This window comes from Seriola dumerili, unplaced genomic scaffold (assembly GCF_002260705.1).
Source record: "Seriola dumerili isolate Sdu_G_001 unplaced genomic scaffold, Sdu_1.0 BDQW01000110.1, whole genome shotgun sequence".
NCBI classification, from domain to species: Eukaryota; Metazoa; Chordata; class Actinopteri; order Carangiformes; family Carangidae; genus Seriola; species Seriola dumerili.
Genome location: NW_019174365.1, coordinates 1,788,810 through 1,814,564, shown reverse-complemented (window position 1 = coordinate 1,814,564; position 25,755 = coordinate 1,788,810). Strand labels below are relative to the sequence as shown.

Genomic DNA, 25,755 nt, shown 5'->3' with positions numbered 1-25,755 from the left:
GCTTGCTGCTGTAAACATGCTCTTTTCCACCTCCCTCTGTGACTGCAACCCCCGATGGCAATGAACTCCCTTTTAATGTGCACAGCTGAACTGAGATTTGCTGTATTATGTTAATGTACATTTTTCTTCTCTTGTTCCCATATCCACCTGATATTTACTGCTTTTAATGTCTCAGTACCAGAGCTGCTTCAAGCTTGATTTTATAGGCTAATTGATTGGCTTTGTGCAGTCAGACTTCAGATACACTTGTACAGAGTTTGAGAGCTGAAGATTCGATTTGGATGAATAAGTAATGTCTTACAAGCAATTATTGTAAAAGAAAAAAAACAACTAAATAACAAAACTCTGACTGACTTGCATGTTTTTCTTTTTTCAGCTTCTTTCTGCTTTTTATTGTATTATGGAGTCTGTTTGACTCAGCCTTCTGATAAGGTTTTTACAATTTGAATTGAGATACCACCAAGAAATCTGTTTGCTCTTTGAAGATGCCAGTTATATTTTATTACTACCATGATTTATTCAATTTATTATTTTGGAAATAAGTCTTGTTTCATGTTTGATGCAAAAACATTCACTACATCAGCCGTACGCTGCATTAAAACAACACCTTTCACATCAGTAACAACTGCTTCACAGCCACAACTTTCTCAGTGCATTGCAGTAAATTATGATTTCAAAACTCAATAGTTAAAAGTTAATTAATTTAATTAAATTTGGAACAGTTATTTTTATCTACAGTATGACTCACAAATTCCTAGATGAATGTCAACCCCAATAATATTTAAAGTTCTGGACTGGGTTGCACCAGCAGCTTGATGCTGTAATCCACTACTAAGCCTGTAGCTCATGGACTGTAGTCCACTATCTGTAACTATTAGCTGATGATTTGCTAAATCAGGTTGCACAATTAAACCTTAAGAAATGTCTTTAGCTAGTTAAGTCTTACAAATGTGTAACTCTGCTGTTGGGAAACATCTGCAGCAACATCCAGTCAAAAGCAATAAATAGTGTAAAGCCATAACACAACTTCCTAATATAGCAGTTTTAGGGGCCAAATAAAATTTTGAACTTAACAGCCAATCATTTTCAAATGTATGTACCACTTTATTACACCTATATGTGCATACATGAAACAATTTGTTTTAGAGTAAGTAGTATTCAAGCAATTCAGAATGAGGGAAAATATTCAAGTATGCTAACCTAACCAATGCTATTTGGTTAATTAGTCTAATGTTATTGGTTTCATTTTTATAACTTCAGGGGCATTGTGTTTATTCATATTTTACTTTTTGGAGATGTCATTTTAGATCATAATTTACAGGAGCTATTTGTAAATTTTGTTATTGCTACATAGCATGCATTAGCATTGACAGCTGTTTACTTGTGAATCTAGATGAAAACTTCATTCCTTTACTCGCCAAGGGCTGTCTCCAGAGGTGGAAAGCAACCCTTTTCTTTTTCTTCTATTTCTATCACTTACTTTCTTCCACCGAAGTTAGCATGCTATCATACGCATGTATTATAACCTCTTGTATTGTAAACACAGCTACTGCTGCTTAGCCAAATTCTAATGTTGGCTAAGCAGCAGTAGCAAAGCTTACAAATAGGTCTTTTAAGTATCCTTATTGAATGTATTAGCCCAACAAGCTAATATCAGCTTTGTCAGTTGGTTCCGTTAGCTACGCTGCAGCCATGTGTGTTTTTTGAATGTAAATAGTTTGTATGTTGCAACACCATTTAAATGAAAGTGAAGTTAAGTGAAATGTAAGTCTCTATTCACTACCCACTTTTGTTATAACTTGGCTAAATTTGAACTTAAGAACAGACTCGCAAATGAGCTTACTTGAAAAAGCATTTCATTAAAGAAAAGCAAAAGCAACACCAATGCTCACCACAGGATCCAGCACTGATGCTTTTTTTTCTCTGCCATCTTTGCAACATATAGCCGATTTGTTCAGCACGTAGCATGTTTTGCTGAATTTAAGGATATCTCGGTATTTACCAGCTCTCCATATCTTAGTACTTTTTAATATCGTCGTCATCTCCCTCTCTCTCAGCCTTCTACTCCTGCTCCTCTGAGCCTTCCTTCACAGAGTAGACTTAATTATTTATCGCCATGATTTATTTAGCTTTGCTCAACACAGGACCAGCAATTTTCATCCTGCTGTCTCTAACTTTTTCTCCTTTCCTCTGTCCCTCTCTCTCCCTCTATAGATCTTGCTTTCTATCCCTCTTCCAGAATCTCTCCAAATCTGCTTCTCTCTCTTTCTTCCATCTCTTTTAACATAGCTTAATCTCCTCTGGTCTCTCGCTCAGATTTTCAAAATAACCTGCTCCTTTTCTTGGCTCTTGTTTTTCATTCCACATTTTCTCAAACATTATGAAATCTTTTCCTGTACTTTCAAATACGCTTGAATTCTCCTTTTTTTTTTTTTTATCATTTTCATCTGTTTTTAATTCTGTTGCTTCTTGACACTCATTAACCAATCCTGTCATTCATCTTCTCCATCTTTGGAGCCTCTTGTTGAACATTTCTTTTGCATTCTTTTCTCTGTAATCCCAAACCAGACATCTCCAAACAATTTTGGCAATTATCTTTGTGTGTGTGTGTTTGTGTGTGCGTGTGCCTGTGTCTTCTCTTACATGGCACAATCTACCAGTGTCACATAGCTGATGCACAGGTAAAGTAAGGTAAAGTTTCGAAAGAACCAGCGTTCAGTAAAGCAGGGTTCTCAAAGTTGCGTTCATTATCTGCAAAGTTTTTGTGCAACTCCACCACTTGTTTATGCTATTTTGATTTTTTTCAACTTCATCTGTTGCTAAAATGGGACGCGATGTGCAATAAAGCAGGAACGAGAAGAGAGTAAAAACACATTTTCAATGCTTTAAATGGTGTTTGAAGTCACTAGAGTCCTGGGATCCTTTGGTACACTGTATATAATAACTGAAAGCTCTAATAATTTCAAGCAAAGCAAACTTACCACATTCATTTCCTTATCATAACTCAAGCTGCATGACTTCAAATGTAAGAGTGTCCATTCCTAACCTCCATTTTCTCTCACGTAATAACATGTAAGTGCCAGTTCATTCTCAGTGTTTCTTTTCCTTTCTAAATGGAATGTTTTCTGGAGGTCAGAAGGGCACCTCCTTTGTGTTTTTCGAGGAATGTGCTCACACTCATTTAATATCTCATGTTTCTCTCATTCTCTAACCCTCTTGCCTGTGATGGGATGCTCCACCCCTCCCCCTTCCCTCCCTCCCTCCCTCTCTCCCTTCCTCATTCCTCATCCCCATGTTGTGCGTGTTTTGTCGCGTCGTGTTCGTGGGTGTTTGCAGTGAATGGGCTGTGGGAGGAGTGGTCATCATGGAGTCTGTGCTCTGTGACCTGTGGGCGGGGCTCCAGGACGCGAACCAGGAAGTGTGTGAACGGCGGCGGGGCCGTGGCTTGCGGACGGCCTGAGATTCAGACCAAACTCTGCAACATAGCAGTGTGTCCTGGTTAGTACCATCCCCATTTACATGATACAGCCACTCTCGCTTTCTCAGTCTCTCTGCCTATTCAAGCACGACTCTGTCTTCTTCTTGTTTCATACAAGTCACATAGATTAAAGCCAAGCAGGTTGCTGTCATAGCTCTTGAATTTACATGCATGTGCAGTCATATTTTGTGTTCTTCCATTATAGCTCTGGTACTAACAAAATCTCTCTCTTCTGTTCAAATGTGGCCAATGCTGCTTCCACAACATATCGTGCAGATCATAATTACCAAGAATCTAAATGGGAAACTTCATGTCAGCCTTCCACAATACTAAGTCTATCATTTCTGACAGCTCTGACAACTACAAAAGTGTCAACATACTCGTAAAAAAAAGTTCATATTTTAGCACGACTAATAGAATCAGTTTGACTAATTAAATCACACATATAGCTGTTTTATATAACATTTCATTCCTAAAAAGATTGAAAAATTATTTTTTTATGGCAGTTAACACTACTTTCTGATTAATGGGGTGATAAAAAGAAATATCCAAGAGCCCCTCTGTAAAAACCTTTGACTATAATACGTCAGGAGTTTTGAACCTGGCTTTATCCAGTGTTCAAGTTTCTTTTCCAGAGATGTATACAAATTGGCACACATTATGTCATGATGTAAATGATCAAGAGAGAGGAGAGGTTTCATGGTTTTAGTTCAAAGATTTACACTATTCACTTGTCATGTTTTCCCCTAAGTGAATTATTTTGACAACTATTGAATGACATTTATGATCCCTGTTAATTGTTTCCTTTCCATCATCATGTTGTGATAATTTACTTCAAAATTCAAAATTAAATTTTGATTATCCAAATACCTGAAAACTAATGACATTCCCATTAGCCTCAGATGTACTTTGTATTTAGTGCTAAGTAGTAAATGTTAGTATGCTAACATGCTAAACAAAGATAGTAAATATAAATAATTGTTCTGCTGAAGACCAGCATGTCTGCGTTGTTATTGTGAGGTAGTTAGCATGCTGACATCAGCATTTAATTCAATGTAGCACTGTCCCAAAGTACAGCCTCACCAAGCTGTTAACCATTAGCCATTAGCCATTAGCCATTAGCATGGCTGTTTACTCTGTCTTTTTCTCTTGTCTGTCTGATAATGTACAAAGGAGCTAAACACTGTTTATTTTTACCTGGTTTCAAGTGTTAATGAACTGCAACAAATGAAACACACATAATGCAAATAACTAATTTAGGCTTAATTTCTGTTTATCTAGTTTGATGCTAAAGGGTAGTAGTGGGAGTAACGCACTTGGACTGATGCATAAACACTTCCAATTCGGAATAATGGGAGCTTTTCTACTGTTCTTCCTGTTCTGCTGTCATGGTGTGAATGCAGCATAACTGCCATCTTTCCTGCTTGTTCTCGCTCATTGCCTTAACTTCTGTATCCTCGCTTCTAGAGTTTTCAGTTCCATCTTCATCAGTTCCATACTCCAATTGATTGCTGAGCAGTCCTGCAGTGCAGCTCTTCAGCTATTGTCTCTGAGATTACCTAATGGGCCTATACCTTGTCAAGAGCAATAACTCCCTGGTGCAGCCTCATCTTATTCTTGTGTCGAGGGTACCACAGGATTTTATTCCAGTCTGGCTCAGCTTGAAACATCTTTATCAGCCTGCCATTGGAGTCAAATAGGATTGACCAGTGATTGATATAGAGTCTCAGTGGATCAGACTCTGAGAGGCAGGTTTGACCAAGAATGACTGTAGCTTATTATAGAGCAGCTTTCTAGATAGAAACTTCATATTATCTCCTGATATGTAAATACCAAAATGTACTTACTCTGGCATTAAGGAAATGCCTTTGGCATTTTACGACTTCAAGTATACTTTAGGCATATGCATTGACTCTGTGCAATTTTAATTTAGTATTTCAAGTGTCCCTTTAGAAAACCACTTACCTTGAAAGCATTGACTTTATAAAGGAATATTCATTTCAGTGATTTAATTTGTTCAGAGCCTTCTCTGTTGGCAAAATATAAATGGTTTCGGCACAACATTGAAATAATGGTATTAATGGACACACAGACACTGAAACGTAGGACGGTTTGAAACAGTGTTGGTGGCTGCCTTCTGAATAATATCCGTTTTTTTCCCTGAATTGATTTCAGTCTGAGTGTGTGTGCTTGTATAGTATGTAATCACTCACAGCTCAAGTAATTATCATAGGGTAAGTGCTTCTTACTTATTATTGCTATGGCAAAGAATCCTGTATCATTTTCTTCTGGTCTGTGCATGTATATTGCCTTTACATTATGTAAATGTAGCGGAGTCTGTCTTTTATTTATTTATTTTTGTTTTGCTTTTTCTTATGTCTTTAAAAGCAGGGGTTTTTATAAGGTTAATATTTAAATAAAACAAAACTGTCCCCATTGCCAGACAAAGAGGCTGCAAAGTTATGTCTCCAAAAGGGAGGAATATGGAGACGTCGTAATCTAAAGTATGGCCTCCGGGATGTTTTGCCATGCTGTTTTGGGAACAGTGATGGAAAGAGAGGGTTTGGGAGAAAGGGTAGGCTCTTCCTTTCAAGGGCCTTAAGGAAATCTGTGTATGTGTGTTTTCATACGGTTTATGTGTTTGTGTATGTGTGTGCATCACAACAGACTCAGCGTGCTTTTGGGAGTTCAAAGGCAATCGTCCTTTGAAATGATGAATACCAGCATAGGCCTTTTGCCAGAAAACGTCCATGCACAGAGAATAGAGCTTTGATGCATCTTGTCTATATGTGTGTGTGTGTGTGTGTGTGTCTGCGCGCTTGCGTGTCTTGGTGCATGCTTGTGTTTGTGCCTCAGAGACTTGATATCATTGCAGATACTCTGTAGATTGTAAACTGCGCCATACAGCATACTCTATCCAATCTATAGCACAGTATGGTACACCAGTGCAGATTTACATTAATTAAATTGGACTCTTAGAATAATTTCTCACCCCTCTTCACACTGGCTCGTCTCTTATGTTGACACATGCTAAGCTAACACATCAAAAAAAATGCATGCATATGTGGGCAGAGCTGCAGATGTTAATGTGACAGCTGCAGCATCACATAAAGACAATCAACAGTCTAAGAGTAAAATCAAGAGAAATGTCATTCATGAATAATTAATTTGATCATATTAGACCTTTTAGAGCTCACAGCGAGAACTAAGAAGGCACTCGTGTGTAGGCAGAGAGCTGGCTGGAAATTGCCTTTAAGTTCCCTGACACCTACATTTTTTTCTCACAATATAAATTGTCAGTTCATAGCCAAGCATATGCAGGGATTAATGATGATGTCTTAATTACAGGCATATTGATATTTTGTGGCTTTGGCAAGATAAAAGCTTCTTACCAGAGAGCTGCCGTGCTACCCTCCTTTGTTTGTTGACACGGTGCTTGTTGGCCCTGCTGGGAACCGTCTTCCCATAAATGTACTGTAGCTTGTCTTGCATGGAAGCAATATCGTTCCTGCCAGTGATTGAAAACAGTTTTGGTGCAACTTTGAGCTTACAGATTTTGCTCTAAATGCGTTTTCTTTTCTGCACAAACAATATTTATGTGTTAATGACATTTTTTGTGCGTGTGTGATTGTGCACGTTCATGTGTTTGAGAAGCAAGTGTTTTCACTATGATAGGAAAATAAGGATTCTTCTGGTTTGTTTGTCTTTTAAAAGGCATTTTCAGATTTAGCACTTTAATTACACAGGATTAATCCTGGGAAATGCCATGTTCACATTTCAATTCTAGCTGTCATCTCCAACATAGTGTTAGACCCAGATAGTTGGAACGCTGTACGAGTCACACACAGTGTGATTGACCACATTACCAAGGAGAGTTGGCAAAGCCTTCCCGCTTGGGAGAACCAGACAAATACATTTACAGCACTGTACTCCACTTTCTCTGCTGCTTTAAGCCCCTTTCTGTAGAATGTGTATATCAATATATCATTCTGAGCCGATACAAGAACGGTTCTCACTTTGAATTGCTGCTGTTGGTAATATAGACAGGCTACTGTATAGTCTTAGAACTCATGTTCAATAATAGCACATGTAGTATATGTAAAACTAATTTGTTGTCAGTAAAGGCAAACACAATTCTGCTCAGTTTATTCAATTAGTGCTAATCAAAATGTAAAGCTGCAGTACTCAATATTTTTATCTTTACACTGAATAAGAAGTGAAAGTTTTCATTTGGAGTGATGACCACACAGAGAATTCTCCCTCCATCAGCTTCTCTTAGCTTGTCTTACATGACATGTTTTAGTGCAGTGGTCGGAAACTGGCAGCCCACGGGCCAAAACTGTTCTGCCAGTATTAATATCTGGCCCACCATATTATTTTGAATTCAAATTCAAATCAATCTTTTTAAATCTTACAATATTGAAGTGACTGTCCAACACATAGCTATAATGTCCAAATAGAGAATCTAGCCCCAACAGAAGAATGCTTTTATCCATATTTAGAGTGAATGACAGACAAACACACATCAGGCTGCGGGCTGCACTGTAGTCAGTGCACAGCGCCTGGGACTAAAATAGATCTCTGTTGTGGCAGAAACAGTTACCCACAGAATCACTTCCTCTTTAGCGATTTTGCCTACAAAATAAAAGCACAAGAAAGTTCTTTATTTTTGTTTTGTTTTTGTTTATTTTTTGCAGCAATGCTTTTTTTTTCAAGCTATTGTGACCCTTTATTCTGAAAAGTTCTGACGGGAGGTTCCAAAGGTTCTGTTGCTTTCTTGACAGACCTCCGACATAACAGGCATACGAAGTGTAATGTGCCAAAAAATAACACCAGTTCAGTAAATAATTGAAACATATAATATGCAGCTGGGGGCTACAGCGTCACACATGAACAGTAATAAAGCAAATTCCAGTTGCATTTTTAATCAATCTATTTCTTAAATCAGCCTTTGATTATGTTCTGGCCAGTCATCTGATGGATTAGGAAAAATTTGTCCTGAGACCAAATGTATTTACCAACCTGTGTTTTAGTGTCTTTTAGCTCTTTTACAGCCCACAGCTTTACTGATTTGGTTCAGTCCCGCCCAGTCTCTTGTTACCTGCAGCAGGCAACGTCATTCAGCAAAAAAAAAGCCCTGATAAGCCCACTATCAGTAGTCGGCCTCATCAACATTTTAAGGTGATTGTATGTCAATTTGATGTCTTCAGCTTGTTTTATTCCCACAATCAAAATATATTTCATGGGCAAATGTCATCATCAAATAATCATTCCCAATTTCAATTTGTTGGAGTTCTGTTGTAAAATATGACAAGCAGAAACAATTCAAAGCATAGCTGAAATCCACATCAGTAACAAAACCGGAGGCAACACATGAGTTGGATTTACGTAAGTGACACTGCTGCCAACAGGACTGTTTGTCATTTTAAATGATTACCTCCAGGAATATGTGTTTCTGCGACAGTGGCAGAGAAAGCAAAAATAATTTATTTGAGAATAACAATAAACTATTCAGTGCAGGTAATTAATGCGTAAACCAAACCAACATTGTTGTGACAATATTACAATAAAAACCCTCTTAAAAAATGGCTTTCTCATGTTTACAGTTGCTACAGGTAGAATTTTAGATGTTAACCCCTCAACACATTCAACTGGAGTAAAGTTTTTGTTACAGAGATTTCCAATCAGGAATATGTATCAGGAAGCGTGAAGTGTTCACTTACATTTTATTTGTCACAGACCTTCACTTGCAGTCAAGCATTTCCACACGAGAACATTGTGTTCTTTTCTGAGGCAGAGAGCCTCAGAATTGTCTAAACTATCACCAACTTTGACGCTACTAAAATATCAGAAATATTTGATTACACAGACTATAAATGATTCATCTGACTGTTTTTGATTATCATAGATTTTTTTTTCCTTTTTTTTGTGCATCTTGTGTATTTTGTTTGGCAACTCAATTACTCCAGCAACACTCCCTTATTAAAGGAGACAGTGGGGGCTTTGATTACACCGGTGCATGTCGTCAGGCTTTCGTTCAACTGTTTGGTATTCGTGCGCCGTCTGACAGGCGGTATTGCATTATATTGAAAATATCTTTTTTTTCTTTTTATCTATTTCTCCACAAACACCAGTCAAGAGTTGAAATGCGGTTCTTTTCTAATAACACTGAATGAAAAATCCAACTGGCTGTACTCTGTATGAACTGTTTAAAACAAAGCATGAAAGGAATTGTAATCAGCTATTTCGTAACAGATTGAAATATTTAAAATGTCCATAGAACCATGAAGTGTGTTATGTTTGTTTGTTGCTAATTTTGGAAAACCAAATAGCCTCTGTAATTTCTTTGTACTCCGTCTTAACTCATTGTTTATTCTGTTTTCTTGTAGCCAACTCACTTTCTCTGCCCTGTCTCTTTTCTTCCTCTGCACCTTCCTTCTCCCTTACATCCTCTTCTTCCTTCTCTTCAAATATCTGGATCAATTTATCCACATGTCTCTCAAAATCTTCCTCCTTCCAACTTCATCCCCACCCCTGTCTCTCTTTATCTACCTCCATCTCTCTCTCTCTCTCTGTGCCTGTGTCCAGTTGAGGGCCAGTGGTTGGAGTGGGGGCCGTGGTCGAGATGCAGCGTGACTTGTAACACGGGGACCCAGCAGAGGCAGAGACGCTGCAGTGCGTCGGTGCACGGCTGGGCTGAATGTAAGGGCCCCCATCAGGAGAGCAGAGAATGCACCAACCCTTCATGCGGCGGTAAGGCGTACAAATTAATGCTTAGTATTCACACTCACATGCTCCCAAACGCCATTATGCAAACATGGAACATGCATTATCTAACGGCATCTGCGTGGTCTTTTCTGATTTGCCTCTCGCATATTTTCAATTTGTGGGTTGGGACCCAATTTGGCTTGTGAGTCTGTTTCGTCCAGGGCCCCAGAGCACAAAAATACTAGTGTGTTTTAATGAGCATGGGTCTCAGAATTGGCTTGTGTAGCTTTAATTTGGCTTCCACTGTAAAAAATAGAGGAAGCTTAGAAGCCGCTGCCTTAGAGTTGTCAGTTAAATTTACTATCCATCAACAGGCCTCATTTTTTTTCTTTCCCACCTTACACTCCACTCTTGCTTCTATTTCCCTGATTTTCACTTGCGGTGCTTTGCTGCTGTTCTAGGTGGAGGTAACTGGGGCAGCTGGAACCACTGGAGTCTCTGCAGCAAGACATGTGACTCCGGTTGGCAGCGTCGCTTCAGGATGTGTGAGGGCACCGGTGTACAGGGCTACCCCTGCGATGGCTCAGGAGAGGAAGTCCGGTCCTGTAACGAGAAGAAATGCCCTGGTCAGTGACTCAAAACCACAGTATATGCTTGTGTATATATTATTCATGCTTGAAAAATCTGTAAACACTTTCGTTATTTTTGTTCTGTTCTGTTTCTCTGCACACCTCTCCTAGTTGGGTACCTGACAGAAAAAAGGAGTGTGTGTGTGTGTGTGTGTGTGTGTGTGTGCCCAATCTGCACATGTGCAGTATTTGTAAGGCAAAATGGAGGTGATTTTCACCACCGCCAAAGGCTTCCATCACAATTTTAGACTGGCACTCTTCTTTGCTTTATCTGTCACTTGTCTGTCTCTCTGTCGACTCGTATACCCATCCATCTTTACCTCCTCATTGATATTGCATGTCCTTGCCTTGTGGTGCTTTCCTTTTGTCCTTTATGTACCTGTGAGTTACTCCATTTTTGTCCTTTTACAGTTATATACAAAAATTTGGGCACCACAGGGCAAATTACATATTTTATTGATTTTTTGTTAAGTGAGAAGAAGGATATACATTTACAACCCCTGCAACAAACAAACATTAAAGGAGAGGTTACGTCTGTAGTGCTGACTTAGTGGGGTGTTTGCTGCTGGGGTTGTATTTTGTGCTCTTCACTTCAAAAATCAACAAAAGCATAGGTGCCCAAACGGTTACATATCACAATCTCTCCACTTTCATCTTCCTCATTGTCTCTCTCTTGCTTTTATTTCTCTCTGTATTCCCCTGCCTGGTTGACGGAAACATGTTCAATGGTCCACTTGGTGCGATTTGTCAGAGTGTCAGCCACCGCAGGAAACAGTGCGGTTTAATAAGCATGTCTCTTGACTGAGCTTTGTGTGTGCCGCGCATGGTGAATATTCAAGTGTGTTTTCTGTACGAGCCTGAAAGCCACATATGTGCGTGCTTGCGTCGAGCTCTGACAGGCTACAGATGATAAATGCTGGAGTGCAGCCTCCACCGTGACCCCTTTGTTTTGAGTGGCTCTCAAGTCTCTTCCACGCAAGACGAGGATCTTGTCTGTTGGCGTTGCAGGGGGAACATCATATCACATTTTCTCGTTTTCTGTATGTCTCTCTCTCTTTGCTCTCCGTCCCTCTTCATCTCTCTGCACTGCCTCTGCCAACACTCGTCTGCCCCCTCGGAATATCTTCAGAGCACTCTCCCCCATTTTTTCATCAGGGTTATGAAAGAGAGGGAGGGGGGGAAAACAGATGAATAAAGAGAGGGGGTAAGATGAAGAGGGAATGAGATACTGTACTGAGGCAGTGACACTGACGGAGAGCACTGAGCAATGTACAAGGGAATAAGATTGGGAGCTGCTGCAGGAGAACATTGATTTGAATCTTGTTTTTGTGCTTTTCTGTCTCCCTCTTTTTTTTTGTCTTTTCTCTGGCTATGTGTGTGTCTGTGGGAGTGTGTTCGTGGTGATTTTTTCTTTTTCTGCGAACCCTCTATACACTGTGCATCATTTCACTTTTTCTATGTGTTTTCTCACCTACTGCTACAGCTCCTCACGAGATATGTAAAGATGAGCACCTTCTCGCTATGTCGTGGAAGAGAGCCTCGGCTGGAGAGACTGTCTACAACAAGTGTCCAACTAACGCCACTGGTCAGTCACATTACGTGCCTTAAGCTATTATTGCTATGTGTTAGTGTATATTATTCACAGATTGTGTTAATTTGTGATTACCATTGGCCAGTAATGTTTCTATATAAATGATGACCTTGTCACTCGGCACAACACAAGCAGTCATAAGGATGAAATATGTGAGGTTTGTTAGCCCCATGAATGTGCATTACCACCTGGTATGTAGCATAAGCAGCTTGCTGCAGTGAGAGGAAATATAGAACCTACAGAAACTCATACTTAATCAACCAAAAACATCCACAAAAATATCATTAGACAAACATTAGACTTCAAGTGACATCTGGAAAGTACAGTGCAACAACAGGACAGCAATCATCTCATTAGTAATGCAGGAAACATTGTAAAATACATCAAATTATAACCAGGATATCCTACATGACTCCCCGCCTGTGTTTCAAAATCCATTGTGTTCCTATGTCTGGAGCAAATAGGTGCTCAGACTTAAATGCTGAAATTATATTAATGTATAAGGCTCATCAAAATGGCTGGACTTTAAGTAGTATTCCTATTTTTAACTTTGGGGCAGTCATTATAAGATTTCAACTCATGTATTACCCAGCATCCTCTCTTAATTAGCCCAGCAGACATGTCCCCTTTGAATGCAGTCAAACCTTATTTGTGTGTCACTTCTCGCAGTGCCGTTAATCTAAACCGCAGAGTTTCTCAAACAGCGGGCTGCCAGAGTTTTTCTTTTAACTTCCAAAAGGTGAAGAAAGAACAAACCTTGATTTTTTTTTTTTTTTTTCTAGACACGTCTTCTTTATTATTTAAGCCCAGAGCTAAAGTGTGTTCCTACATCTTTCAAACTATGGCATTGGCTCCGACATCAAAATATGCCTGTCTGAATTAGGTAGCTTGCCAGTAAAACATTATATCTTAAAACAGTGGTTCTCAAACTTTTTCACACCAAGGACCCCTAAACTCACACAAATTAGACCACGGATCCCCATTTGATAATCTTTTTCCTAGGGTCCCCCATCTGATAAGATCTTTACTTTTAGTTGTTTTATTACAAAACCCATGTTATTATAGTAAAAATAAATTATTCCCCTTTTTGGGAACCTCACTTTTAGAACCACTGTCTCTTGAACATTACATTTGAGCTAAGTCAATGGATCAAATTGAATTAACATGTAAACTTTACAGTTTATTTATGCTAATCTATTACTCCTAAAAAGGCAGAGTCAGAGTTTTAGCAAGTACATATTTATTCGGGTAGAGGATGCAGTTTTGTCTTCGGAAAGTACTTTGGCCGTGGTTTATCTCCTACCTGCCAGCAGGCATTAAACACTATACAACTCCTACAAATGAAATATTTGGTGGTTGTAACAATGATACACTATTTTACTCCAAGAAAATAACAAACTTGACCTTTGTGCCACTGTTATACTTTTGCAAATTGTTTTCCCTGTATCTATTAAAATTCATTGGGCAGACTCCCTGTGTTTTACCCAGACTTTATGATAAATGGAATTCAGAATTCAAACAAGATTTTTAGGAAGTGTGAACATCTTTCTCCACAGATCCTGATCCATGTCTCTGCATCATGTAGAATGTAATGTTGTGCTGTATATCAGAATAGACACCAGTATTACTGTGGATAATGATGGGTCCTTGGGCAGATTTCATTTCTGAATTTGCTTAATTCCATATTATGTTTTTTTTTCTCTCTCTCTCATTTCCTCCAGGATCTGCTAGTCGTCGTTGCATGCTGGACAATAATGGAGTTGCTTTCTGGGGTCCTCCGAGCTTCGCCAGATGCGTCTCACTTGAATATAGATATTTACATTTATCTGTAAGTTCCCTTTTAACCGACAAGTGCTCCCAAACCCAGAAACTCTTCCCACAAATTACATTTTCCATCCAGCAAGAAGAAAATTTAAACAGGTTTAAAACAGGTTACATCATTTGAGGCAGTTAGCTGCAGCATCACCCTCTGACTCACCTTCATCAAACTTGTCTGACTCATTAGTGAGTTTATGAGAATGTGTAGGTTCTACCTGTATTCAAGAAGTCCTGCCTCAGTTTTCCCCTTTTTTCACCCATCATGCACCTCTGTTCAACTCTCTTTTAAAAAAAAAAAAAAAGTTTACTCAAAATAGAGGAGTCTCTTTACTCAAAGCTTGCCGATATCTCTAATTAGCTTTTACAGAGCTCTGCGCTCACACTTATCAATTAATGAACATAGCTAATGAATGTGTTCATCAGCCAGACTGTTTTCCTGCTCTGTGAACTTCAACCTTTTCCATCTCCTCGATGATGGTGGAAGGAGATGGGGGTCAGGGATTGTGCGTGACAGAGCTGATTGCTCTGTTAGCTTCTGTTCCAACCTTTCATTAACACCAGGAGTCAATAATTAATTTTCTGTGATTGCTGTTATCTTCTCTTCTTCCAGGCTCTCTCTCTCTCTCTCTCTCTCTCTCTCTCTCTCTCTCCCTCTTTCTTCCCCCTCTCTCTGCATTTCACACACACACACACACGCACACACACACACACACACACACACACACACACACACACAGAGTCTTGCTCTCTGTATCGCTTTCTCTGAAGTGATGAGAAACCAATTTCTGCCCGAGAGTGCTGCTAGGCCCGTTTTTTGCTCGCCTATTTTAAGCACAAGCACAAAAAAAAAAAAAAAAATCCAATCATGTACTGTACATACGTATATATATACCACTGTCTTAGAACATCCCCCTCAGCTCCCATCCAAAACATTTCTATGATTATTTTGGAAAAGACATGATTTTTGGTTTGTTTGGTCTCGCTGTTTCTGACATTTTTTACCGGCTACATTTTGAATTAAGCACAGACGGACGTGCGTTTAATCTTTCTTCTTTTTTGTGCCGGGTGGTGGTGAAACCCTCAGCTTTCCTCATTTTTCTGTCTCTCTCTACGCGCTGCAGTTACGAGAGCATCTCGCGAAGGGTCAGAGGACCCTGGCTGGGGAGGGCATGTCTCAGATCGTAAGGAGTCTCCTGGAGCTCTTGCAGAGGAGGAGCTACTACAGTGGCGACCTTCTCTTTTCCACGGAGATCTTGCGAAATGTGACGGACACCTTCAAAAGAGCAACCTACATCCCAGCTCCCGACGACGTGCAGGTAGGCACCAAGTCTTCTCCCTGAGCCCTCTCAAGTCACAAACAGCACAAAGTGATGTTGTCATAAACACAGCCTCACACACACACACACACACACACACACACACACACACACAGATAGACCTCCAAATGAATTCCATGTAGAAGCTCCACTTTCTACCATAGAGAGTGTGCATAACAATGAACTACAGCTGCACAGTTTCTACAGGCTCAAAGGGGATTTTTTTTAGCAGTGTATTTCTCAGCAAAATGCTCCTGTCTCAGAGAGTCAGTTGACAGACGTGATTTAATGTTCCACAATATGCTTATGTACTGAATACTACTGTACTAGACCTCACAGAGAATGAACTGCAGAGCTGCTGCAGTATATGGTGGGTTCAGGGTAGACACACCACAGGGGACAAATACCTAATGATGCCGTGTGATGGTTCTGCTGTTAACTGCTACTTCATTTTGTGTCTAGAAATTCTTCCAGATAGTCAGTCACATGTTGGACATGGAAAATCTAGAGAAGTGGGAGGACGCTCACCAGGTAAAATCTTCTTTGTGTGTGTGTGTGTGTGTGGTTAAGCGCTGCGAGTGTCTGCTCATCCCACATTAACTTTTCATTATTAGAGTCATAAAAACACACCTTTTTACTAAACATGCTGCCTACCTGTTAATTATACTAGGTATGTGTATGTGTCTTTGCACATTTGTGTGTTTTTTTTGTGTGTGACCCGGCTTGATGCCCTTGAGCTGAGGTGTGCTACCTGCCATCTGGACACAATAAACAAGCAGCCGAGTATGATATTATATCCCACGTGGTAGCAATTTACCGCCCTGGAACACAATCACTGGTCTAGATAATGAAATGAATAAAAATGTTTCAATGGGTGAGACATGTCTCATCGAAAAAGTTGGCCATGGATTATAATTATGATGACATCAAGATCAATGCTCATCTCTGCTTTTCATCCCCCTCCTCCTGTCCACAGGTCGCTCCCGGTGCTGCTTTGCTGATGAGGATATTAGAGGATTTCATTCACCTCATCGGAGAAGCCCAGAAGCCTTTTCAGAGTTTTCTAGTGGTTACGAACAACCTCAGTAAGTGTCACGCAATGCTGCCACGTGACAAGGTCTGATGGAGGCAGATTATTTCACGCCAACACCAATATTTAAAGACATTCACTTACTTAGATATTTTAGAAACTAAAAATCTGAGTTTGGGTGTGCTTTTTTAAAATATTTTTCTCTCCTCAGTCAAATTGAACCAAACACAACAATTTATCCAGTGTAACTTTGTCAATCGTTGTCTTTCCTCATTCATGACTTTTAACACTAAGCATGACTCAGAGACTTTTTAAGAGGGGAGCATTTTTGTACTTCTACTTTCACTGTCTTTGGCTCACCTCATCTATCTTATCCTTAGCCGGTGTTCTTTGTTCTGGTCCCAATTTTGTGCTGCAGTGACTTTCAAGTGATTTTGGTATCTCTTCCTTGTCCAGTGATAACCATCCAACGAGAGCCGGTGTCTGCAGTTTCCAGTGATATCAACTTCCCCATGAAGGGCCGGAGAGGGATGAAGGACTGGGCCAGAACAGCTGAGGACAAGCTGTACATCCCTAAAGAGGTCTTCACCGTCCCCACTGAAGGTAGGAGAACTAAGACAGATATCCACCCACCCAGGGTTTGTTTGTTTGTATGAATCTGCACTACTTATTGTATTGGAAGGTCAGGTCCAGCCCATGTACATACAGTAAACATAAGATTAGTTGTATTTGTTTCAGGGGTTTTATAGAAACGATCATCAACTAGACCTGGGAGCAGGTACTCCCGTGTCAAAAGACTGAGGTCATCACTGAAAAAGACTTAAACGGGTGGTAAACAGTAGCACTAGCAGTCTGTCTTCAGTCAGTTTTGAGCTCTGAGCTCATCACCATGATTCAGATCTGTTGTAGCTTATTCTTAGACATAGTTCGACCTGTTATCACCCCACTCAACACTTCAGCCAAGGTCGGACGGCTGGCCATGAAGAGTTATCCCAGTGTGAGTTCACGCACTTAGAGATGTGTCTCATGGAAGGCTTCCCAAGGACATCGGAGGATAATGCTGAGAAGGATTTGGACTGTAAAGAGGCCCTGGAGGGCTTCTCAAGAAGATGCAGGTCTTTCATGTGTGAAGAAGTCTGTTACATCCCCTTGAGAGCATGAAGTCCTCATACAATTTTGAAAGATGTCTCTTTGCTTTTAACAGCACGAGAAAGTTAACTGCTGTTAGTCTTAACTGCTTTGATTTCTTTCCACGTGGTTTCAAGTGAAGCCAAGAAATGAGCAAAGCGATTGTCCAAGCGCAACAAAAGGAAATCATGGAGGCGAATATAAAGAGAAAGAAGGTATCAGGAAGCACAGGAGCAAAAGTTGTAGAGGGGAAACAAAGGAACTTAAAAGAGACAGGGGGGAAAAAGTGGTTTATATTAGATAAGGGAATTACTGTGGCAGATGCGATCCACTACCAACGAAGCCAAAGGTCACATCTCGCAGGAAATTACACTGGCAGACTTCCTGTCTGGCACCCCATACCCTCCCCAAATTAAAGTTCAGAGAGGCTGCAGGCCGAGGGAGCGGAGCTGTCTCTGACCTCTCACTAGCAGGGATGACACTGAATCTCTCTGACTGGCATTCAAGACATCCTGTACATCAACCTGAGGGCGCCTCACCTCAACTCACTCACTCTGTCTCTTTATTATGTGCAATGTAATTTGCTTATTCTACCATCTAACCATTCACCTTCCCTTTGTGTAACAGAATCTCTTTATGAATTGCCTTTGAGTTGTTTTCCCACATTTTATGGAACAGAACATTCACATATCTCAAAGGATGAATTTTAGGCTGCAACTAGAGACGGGGGTGTTAGCTAGCTTATTTAATGCTAGCAATGTTTTCCTTTTTCTTATTCTCCATTATTCTCTCTTTTATTTTACTGCTTTTTATGCTCATTTCCACCCATGTCCATTTTTTTATCCTCATATATTGCAGTGGTGAATGTTTTATCTCTGGCTGTGCTTGCTGTGAAATGAAAGTGACCGTCTGCATCACATTTACACAGCCGTTTTCACATATGATATTCAGGACATGCCATTGCCATTTTTAGCATATGCTATTTGGCAAACTGTTTCATCCAAGCCATATGAGATAGGACATTATTAGTACTCCTTGCCCCTGTGGGAACTCTGCCTCTTCCCATTGGCAGTCCATGAGTTGAGGTCTTCAGTTGATTGCTATCAGTTTGTTTGGTTCATTTACCCCGTAATGAAAGCCTATCTCAGATGGACAGCTTAAACATGCTCATAAAGGTCCATTGGCACCTTTGTGTGTGCATGTGTGCACACAGGCGCACATACACACAGCCAATTTATAGGTTCATGAATCGCTTCACTGGGCAGAGACTGGGACTGTTCTTCACCGATTTTCGAGTTGACAAAGTCCCTCTCTCCCTCCGCTGTCTCTCTCTTTCTCTCTCACACACACACACACACACACACACACACAGACAGCATACTCTGTCTCACAGCCATGCACACACCTAGATCCAAACACAGCTTACAAGCCAGCAATGACTTCATATTTCACCTACACCATTGCTTGTACATGCACATGGTTATGCATCATTAACTTTAGAGTATTAGTCAAGTAAGAACACAAACCACATGAGCTCTGCTGTCTAGTAATATGTGAAAGACTGGCTTCCTGATTTGAAGTTTAACTATGTTGAGGTTCAATTTGTCAACACAAATCTAACTTTGGTTGATAATTGCTAAAACAAAAGTTATTTGTCTTTAATAAGAACAGTTTGACATTTTAGGAAATAGCACATTTATTGGCTCTCTTGAGGAGAGTGTAATGAGAAAATTGATGCCACCTTTATGTCTGTGTGTTACGTACGGAGCTATAACCAGGAGACGGATAGCATAGCTTAGCATAAAAACTGGAGGGCGGGGGAGCTAGCCGACCAGCTAGCCTGGAAGATACGGCCGTTAGCACATATAACAAATCATTAATGTGTACAAAAGCAGTCCCTGTAAAACCACAACTCATCATTTTTACATTTCCGTTTCTACAATAGATACAATTAGTAGCTTCAGGGATGTTGGGAAGTGTATGAACCTTTGACAAAACCATTTACCCCTGCTTCCTGTTTAGCTAAGCTAAGCTAACTGCCTCCTAGTTCTAGCTCCACACTTAAAGCACAGATCTGCAAGCACTATTGATGGAGATATTGTTGGAGAGCAAATATTCATATTTCTCAATTTGTCAAATTATTCAACAGCTTGAAGGGTTTAGAATTAGCCAAATTAGATGAAACAGAATTGTTTTAGTGTTGAGTTATAGTATTTAAGTATATGCAGTATAAGTATTTAGCATTGCCATCAATTCATATTTGTAAGCTTGAGTATTTTATCCTGTGTTTCTGTTCATTTAGCTCAAAGAAAATGCTATTCTACAGTAGTTTTACATCTTAGACTTGTCTGTGCTGTGTTCAAAAGTTGTGAAGTAAAAGCAGAAGTGCAGAAGAAAGAAGCTTGGAACGAAGGACAAGAGTAACTCACATGGAGCTGTTTGGATGGAGCTTTTGATCTTTGATTAAAACCATAAATTACGGCTTAGCAGCAACTCCAAGCATATCTTTTGCTGACAAATGACATATTAAAGTTCACAGCTGGTGACTGGTGGGTTGCCATTTTGCTGGATTGCAGCTGACCACCAATCACTTCAATGTTCAGCAGGGAGAGAGTGACGAAAAGTCATGGGAAATTGGAGTTTTGTGACTAAGTGTTTTTCATGGTATTAATCATACAGGAGCGTAGGAGTGCCGCCCCCTCACACACACTGATTTACCGTTTACCCACAATACACTGACTTTCTCATTTGCATGCCTTTGCAGACACTGTCCAATTAGGATCCATCACACTCACGACTTTGATCTGTTTTTTTGCCTCCTCACAGTCTCACAATTGCTTTTTCTTCCCCCACTGTCGAGATCTTTTTGTCTGTTCCTCTTTCTCGCCACGTCTGTCTCGCATAGCTATCTCTCTTTCTGAGTATTACCTCTTAGGCAACAGCGCAGACAGATTTTGGATGAGTCACCCAGTGCGTCTGATACCATCAACCCCCCTCTGTCTCTTCCTCCCCCACTCTTTCTGCCAATGCTCTTCCATCGCTTCTCTCAGCCTAAAAGGGCAAAGGAGGGAGTGGCATCTCTCAACATGAACTCTTTCCCTCTTACTTTTCCTCTCTGCTTCCTTCCGCCTCCCTCACTTGAGACAAAGTGACATTTACAGGGGGACACTATGTCTCCTTGGGAGCCCCTGCTTTTCTTGTCAAAAGAACCCTGAAGGGAGAGATGGAAGGCAAGCGCTTGTAAAAGAAAAAGAAGTGTTGAAAGAGGATGGAGAAGTTGAAAAGTGGGTTGGAGAATAGTAACAACAACAGAGGAGGATGAGAGCACTGAGGAGAAGGAAGGAAAGAAAGGGGATTTGAAACAAGGGGAAAGAGTGACGGGCATTGTGTAAAGAGGACTGGAACACTTTGACTTGACTTTGGCTCCATTTTCATCAAGTTAATTACCCCTTTGAGTGATGCTTTTAGAAAGGAGGCTGCTGTATTAGGTCTAGCTGAGCAATAGTTGAGTTACTAGCTACTAAAAGGCAAACAAATTGACTCAAATAGTGTCTGCACCCACACAAAGTGTGACACCAGGATCTTTCACCTGAATTAGTACTACATTTTCAACTCAGAAGCATAATTAGTTGGAGTGTGGAATATGTAGCTGTCATACGCTTCAGGAATGCGCTGGAATTTACTAACTTCTCTCATTTTGATGTAGTGAGCGGAGCATTTGTCAGCGACAGCTTAAGAGTAAATGTAAATTGAGCTGGAATTGCAGGTTGATGAGACAGGTGAAGTCTGCGCTTGTTTGCCTCACCAACTAATAGATGTTTTGTATCTAGTTACTAGTCACTTACATACGACTTTACTTAGCTGTGTTTAAAATATTGATTTCTTCCTCACAGTATATACTAATTACTGTATGACCTATCTACCCTGCACAGGAATTAATAAAACCTACTCTTTGTCTTTTAGGTAAAAATGGCAATGGTGGCTTAGTATTTCATACGTAGAGGAAACTTTTTTTTTTCCAGCATCTCGTACCTATGCACAGGATAAAGCAAATATACAAAATAAACAGATGGACAAAGTTACAGATTTGATTTTAAAGGTGATTTTGAAGGAAAACCATGTCATCTATTTGGGCTGATGAGTTGTAAACTTGTCTGTGTTTCAGAGACAGAGACAGACTCAGAGTCTACAATGTACTATGTCATTGGAGCCATCCTGTACCGGACGTTGGGCGTCATCTTACCTATGCCAAAGTGAGTACCTCTCATGTCATCCAGTGTCTAATTATTCTTTATTTGTATATCATCCTTTTCTCTTCACTACCTTTCTGCATCTCTATTTAAACACTCTTTCAGACAACTTTCATCTCCCGTGTAATCACTTTTATTTTGTTTGTTTTTTTGTTTCCATTCTCACTACCTTTCTATTTCTGTTCCCTTTCTTCTGTCGCTTCCTCTCTCTATCTAATTCCAACCTCAAATTCTCCATCTGTCTTCTCTCTTATAACGTTTCTCTTGCCTCCCTCCTTCCCTTGCTTCTGTTTAGTTATCAGACAAATGTATTTCATTTCCTATAAAGTACATTTCCCTAGATGCTTCTCCCTTTGTTTTTCATTATCAATGTATTTTTGGAAGTGTACAGTGGACCTGGGATGGGTGTGGGCTTAATGGGTCCTGAAACTTACACAGAACTTGAAAAAAAAAAAATTGAAGACAGGAGAAATCAGGAGGTTGTCAAAAGGCCACTGTGATATGGTGTGTGTGCTGGCCCTGGGCCCTTTTATTCAGGTCAGTGCTCTTGGTTGTGGAAGAGCTGGATCTGTTAAAACCCTTTTCTCCCTGTAGCTCTGCTGAATGCTAATAGGTCCAGTGTTCTGTTTTTACTCAGGCGCTCTCTTTAGCTTTCTCCCTCTCTCATCAGCTTTTTATTTATATGGTTATTTATTTATGTATTTATTTATTTCTGCAGACACACTCAAAAACCCTCAAAAGCAAGGGAGATAACTGGGTGTGTATGCCTGTTTCTGAGTTTGTATGGGTGTATTTTTTCCTTTTTTTTTTTGTAATTCTTCAAACTCAGACAATTTAAACCAAGGTTGAATGTGCAGTTCAAATCTCTGAAAACACCATTCTCTTGTGTGTGTTTGTATCTTTCTAGTCCCCCTGCAGTGATCAACTCCAAGATCTTGACAGTGACAGTACGACCAGAACCGCAACCCAGCGAGCCCATGGTGGTTGTGGAGCTGTCACCGCTTTTGAATGTAAGTTAAAAAAAAATCTTTTTTCTTTCCCCCTGCTATGAGAACCACACTGTTTTCATGTGTGTGTGATTTTTATGCAAAACACTGGCAACTGTCCAATACAGCTAGGTATCTGCTATTGATCACTGAACATGTTACAAGACTTCAAGGTCTGGATCATTTCAAACATAGTGTATTAGGGAATGTGGAATATCACTCTCTCATTTTTAATCATCTAAACTTTCTCAACCACTGTGGAGATTCATTCAAAGTAACTTCTAACCATCACAAAAATCATTTTATTTTCCCATTAATATTAAAGTTTTACATGCAACAAAAATCTAAATAATTCCATATGAAGCACTTTCCAATGCAAGTCTTTGCATTTTTTATCATACACCCATATATTGAACAAGCCGTGGCCATGAAAATAAATTTGTTTAAGGCTTTAAAGGATTCCTCCTCTCCCTGCTGACCCATGTTTTCTGAGTTCAGATGAAAGAGAAAGTGCTGCATGCTATAAAGCACCATAGCGTTTGGTGAATTGCTTGAATAAACGCAGACCTTTTTGACTTCCTTATATCGCAGTGTCTCCTGGTGCCTATTCAGTTTATATTACAGAGGAGTGTGTTATTATAAACGACTCGTGGGGTGTCTTCAGTGGAAAGGACGATGTGCAAGTTTAATGAGAGGCACTCTTCACGACCTCAATAAGATGTGGGTTTCATTAGCCATTCTTCTGTGTAAAGGTGGTCACAGTTTTGAAAATAATGTTGAATATTTAATGGTTCTCTCCAGACAGCACAAACCCATACACACACATACACATACACACACACACATACACACACACACCTATACTAAAATCTTCCGATAAAATCGGTCTCTTGCTGTGTCAACCAGGACCTGAGGGTCAAAATTATTGCACAGTGTTTCATTAAAAAGACTTTGTATTCAATTCTCCGTCCCCCACCACTCCATCTCTCTGCCTTAAACCCTTGATTCATTACATAATTATGGCTTTTCTTTTATATGCCTCTATCTTTTATCTTCCTATTATTCTGCTTTTTAACGCTTTTGGCAAAGCAGAGGTACTGCAGGTTGCACACCCTCTGTTTAGAGGATGATGTCTTAATGCTGATCCCAGCATGCTGCTCTGTACTACTAACCGGAGGCTCCCGCTGAGGACAGACGCTTCCCTGGCACACAGTGCAGCACAGGGCTAGGACAGACTGTGGAGGGCAGATGCACATACTGTATGCATTCCCTTGACCAGTGATGGTGAGGCCATTCTTCTCTTGCTTATAGGGGTACTCCAACTACTTACAGTTACACTCATTTTTATACATTTTGGGCTTCACAAGACATAAGGATAATGAAAATCAATGCAGCAGAGACCAAGAAATGATCAAGCATTTCCCATAAAGCAACTGAATGGTGTCTTTCCTTAAAATTCCTTTCCTTGAGTTTATAATGCAGGCTCAGGTCCAGGGAAAAAGTTGAACCGCAGTCTATCTACCACCAAGAGGAATATGGTTTTGTTGAGTTGAGTGATGTAGCAAATTAATTCGAACTACACTTAGTCATACACCAGAAATTGCATTCCTGCTGAAGGCACAAGTGATTAGCATAATCATTTCATTTGAAATCTGGTAACTGGTACTCATGATCTTAGTCATAGACACACATATACATAATTGCTACTTGACATTAATATGGGTTTAAGCAGCTCATAAGAGCAAAATAAAACAAAACACATGTATTTTATAACCAAAGCCTTTTGTGTTTGTAATATTGCACTCAAAGGCCAACATTAGCATCCTTGCCAAGAGTTAAACCAGAAGACAGTCAATCTCTGTTCCTAAAGAATGAAATTATAGCCAGCAGCGGGTTAGCTGAGCTAAGCATAGCGACTGGACACAGGGGGAGAACACTCTGTCCAGCCTGACTGTCAAAATGTAAGAAAATCCCCTTACCTTACACAGCACCTATAAAGGCCACCGTTGAACAGAGCCAGCTAGCTACTGTAACCCTTTTCCCCTGCTTTCAACCTCTATGCTGAACTAAGCTAACCAGCAGCTAACCAGTTTCATATTCAATATTCAATATACAGATATATATTATTGTATTTCCCAAAAATGTAGAACTATTCCTTTAAAAATAATTTTCATTTTGTACTGCAAAAAAGAAAGTTAAACTAGTTTAATGAGGTTTCTTGAAAGTAATTACCAGTACTGACAGACAACAAGGTACATGCACACTTCAAATGAAGTGTTAAAACTACTAGATGTTCGTCATTGCCCCGCTTGGCTTGAACGTCTTTAGAAAATGCTGAGCTGCTGCGGCAGACGAGCACCAGAGGAGGCAAGAAAGTGGGCTCTCTGCGCGTGGTCATGTCTTCACTGAGAAGACATCTGCTCCAGTCAGACCCCCATGTATTTCCCTGGTGTCAAATTGTGTGCATGTGTGTATGTGTGTGTGCTTTCAATGGGGAGTAAGAAGCAGGAGGGCCTGTGTAGATCAGTAGACCAAATGCCAAGTACCCACCCCCCCCACCCCCCCTCCTTCATCTAGCCCTTTTGATAATAAAAGGCAGCTCTGGTTAGCTTTTACAAACATCACCCATAAGCCTTTCTGGTAGCTTCACTGCAATCTCGTTTACTTTGATCAATCAAAAAGCATCATCCAGGTTGCTCCATTTCATTTTCGAAATCTATAATTTGTGATATGAAGTGTAGGTCTTTTAAGACTCCCTGAACCAGTGCAGTCTTCTTCTGTTACAGTAGCTCGTTTCATATGATTCACAGCCACTACTCCA

General features: G+C 40.1%; 1 protein-coding gene across 1 annotated transcript in view; it reads left to right on the top strand.

Annotated features, from left to right (window-relative positions):
• adgrb2 (adhesion G protein-coupled receptor B2) overlaps positions 1-25,755 on the top strand; it is a 209,161-nt gene that overhangs the window by 111,095 nt on the left and 72,311 nt on the right. Inside the window, exons 5-14 of the mRNA XM_022746950.1 lie at positions 10,067-10,231; positions 10,648-10,812; positions 12,299-12,400; positions 14,128-14,234; positions 15,346-15,540; positions 16,003-16,071; positions 16,517-16,625; positions 17,027-17,173; positions 21,864-21,951; positions 22,856-22,958. Coding sequence (XP_022602671.1) covers positions 10,067-10,231; positions 10,648-10,812; positions 12,299-12,400; positions 14,128-14,234; positions 15,346-15,540; positions 16,003-16,071; positions 16,517-16,625; positions 17,027-17,173; positions 21,864-21,951; positions 22,856-22,958 — 1,250 coding nt within the window. The remainder of the gene's footprint in view (positions 1-10,066; positions 10,232-10,647; positions 10,813-12,298; positions 12,401-14,127; positions 14,235-15,345; positions 15,541-16,002; positions 16,072-16,516; positions 16,626-17,026; positions 17,174-21,863; positions 21,952-22,855; positions 22,959-25,755) is intronic.